The 9158-nt window shown below is 45.1% G+C and overlaps 1 protein-coding gene and 1 long non-coding RNA gene across 2 annotated transcripts in view; one reads left to right on the top strand and one right to left on the bottom strand.

The window, feature by feature from the left end:
* CSMD1 (CUB and Sushi multiple domains 1) overlaps positions 1–9158 on the bottom strand; it is a 1564948-nt gene that overhangs the window by 347021 nt on the left and 1208769 nt on the right. The window contains exon 18 of the mRNA XM_077771883.1: positions 1385–1501. Coding sequence (XP_077628009.1) covers positions 1385–1501 — 117 coding nt within the window. The remainder of the gene's footprint in view (positions 1–1384; positions 1502–9158) is intronic.
* LOC144237878 (uncharacterized) lies at positions 3501–4329 on the top strand. The gene is made up of 3 exons (XR_013336955.1): positions 3501–3528; positions 3788–3941; positions 4071–4329. It is a non-coding gene; the product is annotated as an uncharacterized LOC144237878 (long non-coding RNA).

Genomic DNA, 9158 nt, shown 5'->3' with positions numbered 1-9158 from the left:
GGGGAGGGATGGGCACGGAGGGGGGCACTTGTGGGGATGAGCACTGGGTGTTATATGGAAACCAACTTGACAATAAACTATTAAAAAAAGATTAAAAGAAAAAGAAAAGAAAGAAATTTCAAAGGAAAATACAGAGAATGGAGAGAAAGACTGTATTTAGAAATAAAAGAAGAGGGGACCAATGGTAAAAATACATGCTTAAGTACATGTAAGTATACGCACAAGTATAGATTAGACATGGGCTTCGGGGTACAGGTGCAGATAGAGACCCAAACACAGACATACACACAGACAGACAGGAATACAAATGCAACACGGTGGCATTTACAGTAAACTGCAGGTAGGAATGGTCACTTAGGAAAACATTTATCCCAGGGGAACGAAGGGCCGATAACTTTTTCATTTATATTTAACAAATATCTTTTAACAAAATCTTAGGTTGGAGGGCTAGCCATATAAACTCAGGGCTGAGGGGAGAATTCATTGAAATTGTGGACTTCTGTGCCTCTCACGCATCTGATCTCCCATTAACCATTCCGACAAAGTATTAATGGATTCCTATAGGAAAATGAGTAACATGAACTACAAATAGCTCCTTTTAAATAAAAAGACTCATTTGTACAATGACAAAACCTTGGTCACTCACAACTTGTTTCTGCTTTATTCTTAATTTCCTCCAAGGAGATTCTGAACACGCACATGAAACATGCCAGCATAGAATCATATAGGGTGCATCATCAACTATGTCCATTTAGCAGCAAGTGGGGTCCAAACTAAGTGTGTGTCTCCATGATGGTGATGTGATCAAAATTTCATATTATCTCCTTAAAAATGTCAAGTTTTGTCATACGGAAGAGACCCAGGTACAGTCCCAAATACATTGTTCATGAGCTACATTTCTTGCACGAGTCACCAATTTTCCTGGCTTTTAGTATAGTTATCTAAAAAATGAGGGGAATGAAATCTGCCCCATAGGTCATCACTGGACAGTGTGAAGATAAATGATTTATGATGCATAATAATACCGAGTAAACTCGGGAAAGAAGGCAAGCACAAAACCCATCCTAGGTGTACCACGGAAATGAAAAGTATAGGTAATTTGCTTCCTCTGACTGAATCTCTGTTCGTGTTTTCTGTTTCTTGCCACCACACCTCCTGCCCAAGTATACATTCTTCCGCATAAATCCCAGTTACCCAACAGAAAGCAGCTCAGGGAATCTACTCTTACTGTAGCCTCAATCATTCTAGACCATTTTTCTTCTAAAATCGTATAAAACATCAAACCTAACAGTTAAAATATATATAAAGAAATTAGCTTACTTGCTCACACGTGCATACGTTTTTCTAACTACTCTGCACATAAAAATCCGCGTGATGTTCTTACCCTTTCCGTGAGATACTTCAATGGTCCATGTGCAGTTCAGGGAGTTGGGGTAAAAATCCGGAAACCCAGGAGAAAGGACCGTTCCACTCTGCCCGTGGACGTAGCCTCCACAGAGGGCTTAAAATAATAAGGGGATATTTACTGTTGTAGTAACGTTCTGCGATGCTTGCTGGAATAAAATACTTTTAAAGTGACATTTACTTTGTGCAGGACTAAAAGTGTGTTAAATATCACCTCTATGGAAAATAAAGCTGAAACTTTACTTTAGTTGTAATTATAATATGGTGTAGAAAGATGTCCTAAACAGCACAAAAACCCAGAAAAATTACACAGAGTAAGGTGTATCTGTGAGAGTGGAATTTTGTGTTGTGACCTGCCTGGGCCGTGGGATCCCCAGATATTTGTTGAAGGTTGTTCTGGGTGTATTTGTGAGGATGTTTCTGGATGAGATTCACATTTCAACAGGTGGCCGGAACAAAGCCCACTGTCCTCCCTAATGTGGTGGGCCTTACCCAATCAGTGGATGGCTTGAATCGAACAAAAGCGTGACTCTTCCACAAATAAGATGAAACTCCCTTTGTCTGCCTTTGAACAGCTAATCTCATAATTCCCCGCCCCCCACCCCCATCTTTGGACTTGAGTTGAAACACTGGGTCTGAGTCTCAAGCCTAGAATTCACACCACCAACTCTCCTTTGTTTCCGGCTTGTCCACTGCAGGCCCTGGGACCAGGCAGCTTCCACAAGAGGTGAGCCAACGCCTTACAGTAAATCTCGCTCCTTCCCTCCCCCTCCCTCTCTCTCTCTCTCTAGACACACACACACACACACACACACACACACACCCTACTCGTTCTGTTTCTCCAGACAACCCTGTCTTGCACAATTACAGCCTCAGAAATGGTGCAGGTCTGCGTTTTTAAGCGTTGATGGTCCTGCAGCTCCTCAGTGGGTTAAGTCCTCAACGACAAGAGATGCCTGTGCAATGTGTCTTAGAGACTTAACTTCTTTTAATCTTTTTCTTAAAATCTATATTATTTTAGAGACAGAGAGAGAGATCAAGTGCATGTGCACTTGTGGGAGGGGCAGAGAGAAGGAGAAACATAATCTGAAGCAGGTTCCACACCTGATGCGGGGCTCTATCCCACGACCCTGGGATCACGACCTGAGCTGAAATCAAGAGTCAGACGGTCAACTGACTGAGTCAATCAGGCGCCCCGAGACTCACTTTTGAATAAAATAAAAGGTTATATGCAATCACGTGAATGAGAAAGTAGAGACATTGAGGGAATGGGTGTAGTGGGGACGTTTCAGTCCCCAACCTGGCACCGTGCGCCCTCTATGCACACACGTAACCATGCTGCCTTCCTTGAACTTGGTTAGATTATCATTAACCAACCGATACCTGCAACAGCGGTTTCCAGTTGGAAAGAACATCCTGCATTGTGTCTCACAAAAAATAGTTCCATAAAGTGGTATCTGCAGAAGAACTAGCTAATGTGTGAAGATGCGATCTTCCTATCACGCTCACGCTTCGTGTGCTGTGAGGGAACAGACAATCTCTTCGATTATGCAAACCACATGGGAAGAGTAACATAAAAATCAGCAAAACAGAAACTTTTTGAGTTCTAGAGAATTTTAACGGTGTGAGATTTTCACATCTTAAAGTTACATGGACTGCATCTCGTTATGAAAGAGGTAATGTTAACACAGCATCGGAGTTGATTCATTCCGCAAACAGCAGACCCCGCCCTCAGCCCTGGAAACGAGGGACACGCTGCCCTCGGGGAGCCCGCGCTGCGGCTGAGGAGACAACAGGCCCCGAAGACGCCAAGGGCGGGCTGTGCGGAGCGTGGGAGGTGGGACGCGCCGGGAAGAAAACGCCGACGGAGGGGGACGGTCCCCGAGCGGCTGNTGCGTGAGGCCGGGGGTCCCGCGCGTAGGACGCGGCGGCACACGTCGAGGGAAGCGGTGGGAACCTCGCCACGCTTTGAACCGCTGGGTTTTTCCATGAATGGGAGGTGGGCACCGTGACCCCAAAACAAAGGCTAAGAAGCCGGGATGATGACGGGTTTTAACCCCGCGGGTGAANTGAGAACGCGGTGGCCACGGCGCGGGCCGGAGCCCAGGAGCTACCTGCCTACCGGTAACCTTCTGCGTGTCTGAGACCGGATCAGGGTGGGCCGGGACATCAGCCTCCCAAGCGTTTATCAGGGATGTACCCATAACGGGTGGAAACCATTTGATGTAAAGTTGAGCTATCACACATCCAGTCATTTGTAGTAATCTTTACCTTAAAATCTGCATGTCCTGCAGAAAACGGATAAAAATCATCTACATCCAGCTACACGTAGACACGACCAAGTCGATCAGTCTGCTTCACCCTCTGTCTTCGTGCCATGCAGGTAGAATGGTTGATCATACCCTGGGAGGAGCTTGGGAGGAGACGCAACCGACCACTGACGTCTTCCAGCCATTCAACACACAACCCAGAAACCACAAACCAACACCTTCGAGCCGCCGTTTAGGAGCAGAGTAAGAAAGCAAGCTACAGATGAAGTAAATCTGCTCGTTTTGATTCACATTCGTGCAAAGGCAACATGGTCTAATCCTTGCATTGTGAACATATTTCAAGAGAAATAATTGCATCCACAAAGCATACTTTTTTTTCTCCTTTTTATTTTCAAGGAAAGGAGATTTGACGTACAGAGAATCGCACTGGTAATCCCACCTGAAGCAGAAGAGAATAACGTAAGAGCTGCTTTCGTTTTTACTGCCCACATGGGCCTCCGCCGTGGCCGTTATCACCTGCAGACACGTCTCCCTTCCCTTCAGAACAGGCGCCGATACCACTGCCTATGATTTGAATGACAATAATCTGCTTCTTCCTACACTGCAGAGTCTTGTCTGGGTAGTTATAAAAAACAGTAAAGTGTTACTTTTGCTATCCTTAGGGCTATAATTTCTTAAATTTTACTTTTTCTATTCATGTTCCCCACCCACCATCAGAAACCCAGAGAAATTATACCGGAAACCTCTGGGGAAGAGTAAGATGCACAGAAACTAGGAAGACGGGAGAGTTGCACATGTTCACCGTCTTTCCCAAACATGCCTCGAGGTCCACCTTTGGCTCTACCTTGGCCCATTCATCTGTCCAAAGCTCCATCCAAAATGACTTAAGGACGAATGTACTGGTATTTTCCAAGCCTGCACAAGCAACACCAACAAAACACTCTCCTTCCAAAGTTCACATTCTGGTGGGCAGGGTAAATAATTGATAAGAGGTGACTACGCAGGACTAGGAACAAATCTTAACGTGTTCTCGGGACTCCAGGCGGTCTAGGGAACTCGCGAGCAGCGGGCTGGTGGTTGTCCAGCGGTGGCCCTGTGTCCACCGCGCAGGCGCCCCGCCCAGGATGTGGACTGCTGAGCAGGGACATGAGGAGGGAGGGGGTGTGGACGGTCTAAGTGGACCCTGTGTTCACACACTGCCCTGCCATAGGCTGTCGCCTCCCAGCTGCAGGGTCTTGGGGGTCTACTGGGGACCCCAGAAAAGCCCACAGCCCACCCCCGGACTCTGTAGGTGGTCACTTCCTGTCACCTCACCCTGGCCCTCAACGGCCGGACGCCGCCTGACGTCCTGGGATGCGTCCTGGTCTGCAGTCATTTCGTGGAGCCCAGCCCCCGGCTTCAGTGTTTACTGCCCCCAGCTGCTCTGCCTCGACCAGAGGCCAACTGGAGGGACCGGAGCTCACAGCTTCCACTCGGTCCCTGGAAAACACGCTGAGTTTCCACAGCACCCACTCCGAGGCTCTCAAATTCACACTGAAACACGGCTTCCTTCTTGGGCCACCGCTGCATTTCCCACCGTCCACTAAGACTCTCAGAACACAACCTTCAGGGCCCTATCTTCACAGCGACATTCTGCTTCTCGCCTCTCACACTACCTGAATCGGGCACGTTTCAGGTCTTCTTTGTCTCATTCACATCCCAGCTCCTGCCCTCCTGTCTCCTCCTTAGAGAGGTTAACGTGCGAAAGCACACGGTATATACCACCTGATTCGGTTCTCTTTTCTTATTTCCCATTTTCCTTGTTTGCTTTCCACTACTAATAAAGTTCTATGTAAAGCCAAAACTTAATGGTGGGACATTCTATTTCCAATTAGCCGTGGTCTCTCCATGTCCTATAGAGTTGATTTTATTCATTCATTCATTCATTCATTCACTCATTATTTATACTGAATCTTTTCCCCAAAATAAATCTTGTGTGGAAACCCTACCAGTGAAAGGGGGACTAATTTAGAGCTGCTCAGTTAAAGGGGGGGGATATATTTCAAACCCTGCGATCATCCTCAGCTTCTCCTCAAAGAAAGCTGGAGTCCCACTCTGGGAACATGGCGCCCTGTGGCTTCAAATCCTGCCAACGGAGCCAGTCCATCCTCACAGGACGAGCGTGAAAGGGCTCTGAATGACCTTCAATCTTCCATCCATCCGCAGCAGACGACTTCCTGTCCTGGACGCCTCCACTTCCACGCCTGGACTTGCAGCGTCCCTTCACTTCCAATCCTTCCTCTTAACCATCCTCTTAAAGATGCACCTCGAATCCCACCTCCCAAGACTTCCAAGATTCCAAATTGTCACTACTGTCTTTTTCATCTTTTTATTCTCAAACACTTAAAAAATTTTTTTAAAAATGTTTATTTATTTTTGAAACAGGGAGAGACAGAGTACACGCAGGGAGAGGCAGAGAGAGAGGGAGACACAGAAACCAAAGCAGACTCCATGCTCTGAGCTATCAGCACAGAACCCGACATGGGGCTCTAACCCACGAACCACAAGATCATGACCTAAGTCAAAGTCTGACGCTTAACCGAATGAGCCACCAGGCGCCCCTCTCAAATACTTTTCCTGTGCCTAATAAAGTACTTCTTTCATTGGGTGATTTAAAAAATAAGTCTTCCCTTCACTACAAGATCATAAACTTTCAGCTGTGTGGCTGCAAACAGTAGTTTTCCAATATATGCTTGTGGAAGGAGTCCACAGTTTATAAAAGTATTTAATGAAGAAAGTTTTCCAAAGTTTTTCTTGCACTTGTCTTTCACCAAATAAAAAGGAGGCAATTTACTTGAATGTTTACATTATCTCTTTAAAACTCAAGTATGCTGACACATAAATGGTAAAAGTGAAATGAAGCAAAATGCTACTCAGATGAGAGGGATACCGATAGTTTATCTTTTTTTTCATGGTGATATAAAATACTGTAATTAATTCTGATTTCTTCTTCATTCTCAGAGCTATGAATTTTTAAAGGTTTAAATATCCTACTGATGTATAATTTGTCACAATAACAACACAGGGGGTTTAAGAGATTGCTTAAGATTTGAAAATGCAGCAAGAGCACTTCTTACGGTTAAATGAAAACAATCAACCATGAGGGACTAAAACTCTTATAATCAAACTCTGAAATCTCCCAAGTTTTTCACATTTTATCAATAGCCATTGATCATAAATATACTATTATCTGAAATATGTTACATATTTCTTAGAAGGGTTAAATTTCAAGTGTACACAAATTTAAGTGGGGAGAAAGTAAAAGAGATAAAACGCATAAATGGAACGTACTTTATTTTCTATGGAAAAGGGCAAATATTCAGCGTCGTTTCTACAGCATGTCAGCTCCCTGCAAAGGCTCGAGGCCCTTCTCTGCCCACCCTCCCTCCACTACTCTGAGATACTTTCCCACTGACCATCGTGTTCACGTTCCATTCACTCTGCCTCCCCAAACCTCCAGGGAACTGCAGAATGTGCCAGGTCAGCCCCAGGCGAGTGCACTCATCTTTTCTGCCTCGGCACCTCTGCACGGGCTGGCCACTTGGGGAAACTGTACTCATCCCTGAAATCTGGGCTCATGTGCTGTGCTATATTTTAGGTGAGTTCCTCAATGCCTATCACTATGGCCTTAAAGTAAAACTGAGGAGGAGGCCTGGGGGGCTCAGTCCGATGAGTGTACAACTCTTGATTTTGGCTCAGGTCATGATCTCATGGTTTGTTGAGTCTGAACCCCACATCAGGCAATGTGTTTTGAGGGCAGGGCCTGCTCTCTCTCTCCCTCCCTCTCTCTCTGCCTCTCCCCTGCTTATGTATGCTCTTTCTCTTTCAAAATAAATAAACTTTAAAAAATTTTTAAAAAGTACAACTGAGGAGGTTGTATTAAAAAGGAACACCTGGGTGGCTCAGTCGGTTAAGTGTCCAACTTAAATAATATGCGTATGATTTATGCATATGCTATAGTCTGAGTGTTGGGGTGTCCCCATAATCCATGTTGGATCCCTAATGGCCAATGTGATGGTGTGAGGAGGTGGGGCCTCTGAGATGCGGGTATATCATGAGGGCTGATGATCGCCTTACAGAAGGGGCCCCCAGAGCTCCCTCGGCCCTTGCTCCCTGGGATGGCATGCTGAGAACATGGTGCCTGCAGCCTAACAGGGGCCTCACAAGAACTCGCTTGAACTTGGACCCCCATCAACCAGGACAGGGAGAAATACATGCCTGCTGTGTATAAGCCACCTAGTCTGGCTTCATTTTGTTTTGGCAGCCTGCATGGGGAAAGGCAGGGTGCAACTGGCTACGCGGGATTTTAAGTTTTCAAGTGAAACTCTAGGATACTACACATTAAGGAGAAACGGATGTTAGAAGAGTTAAGAATGCTGGTGACCTGGCATGATTCCAGAAGAATTCTGGTGAAGGCTGAGTGCATCCTGGTCTTGGAGGAGGGGTGGATTCGGAGATGCAACATGAAGGGACACAGTGGGTGGATGGGGCTACCTCATGGGCTCGGTCGAGGGGAAGAGGGCGAGATGGGGCTGGGTTGTGTGCTGGGCAGAGGAGAAAGTGATCGTGGTCAGATACTAAAATATTTCAACGAACTAAGTTACCACTGTTCAGTCAAGAATAGATGGGGAGTGTTGTTGTTCTCTCTTGAGAAGAATCCAAGTTAAAATCAAAATTACTGACCTCAGATGGGTCTGGATAAACATCTGCTCTCACTCATACATCATGACGGCCTTCTTTACCAAATCCAGACCCAGTGTCTAGTTAATCAGACCACTGTTGTGCATTTTCCTGTGCTGAACTGGCCACATTCACACCATGTTTAAAGCACAATCCATGACCTCAACTTTTTAATCTTCCCCGCACTGCCTGAAAAGCCTGCAGCTTCAACCTGAGGCCACGTGTTAGCAGCTGCTCAACTCCTTCTTCCAGAAGGAAAGTAAAACAGAGAGCAAGTTCTATGTGCTCCGTTCCTAAATCCTATGTTCAGCTTTAGTCAAAAAATAAAAGGAAATTAGAATGATTATTAAATTTGCACAGTGGTACCCAATAAAGCCATGTGTTTGCCTATCAGGTAAATAAATGTTCCAATTTCAATTACAATTTCCATATACAACTATGTATATGTTTGCTTAGTGCAAATTTTGGATTTGCAAGTAAATATTTTGACTGATGCTTAGTTGTGCGTGAGTAACAACAAAGTATTCTAAGTTTAGGCCTTTATCAGACTTAGTGCCTTGGTTATAATTATTGCCAATAAAGAACCCTGCTGTATAGTAAATGTTTTTGCATACTATCTATGATATCCTCAGATTAAAAAAACATTTTGTTAGTCCAGCAGCTAGTATCCTTTGACACTGTTTAGTAATTGCTTGGGTAAATTTTATTTTTTTCATCATTAGGGTTCCAATTACAAAAATAAGACATAATAATAAAAATACATGT

This window comes from Crocuta crocuta, unplaced genomic scaffold, assembly GCF_008692635.1.
Source record: "Crocuta crocuta isolate KB4526 unplaced genomic scaffold, BGI_CrCroc_1.0 scaffold111, whole genome shotgun sequence".
NCBI classification, from domain to species: domain Eukaryota; kingdom Metazoa; phylum Chordata; class Mammalia; order Carnivora; family Hyaenidae; genus Crocuta; species Crocuta crocuta.
Note: the sequence above shows the minus strand (reverse complement) of the source record. Positions and strands in the feature narration are given on the sequence as shown.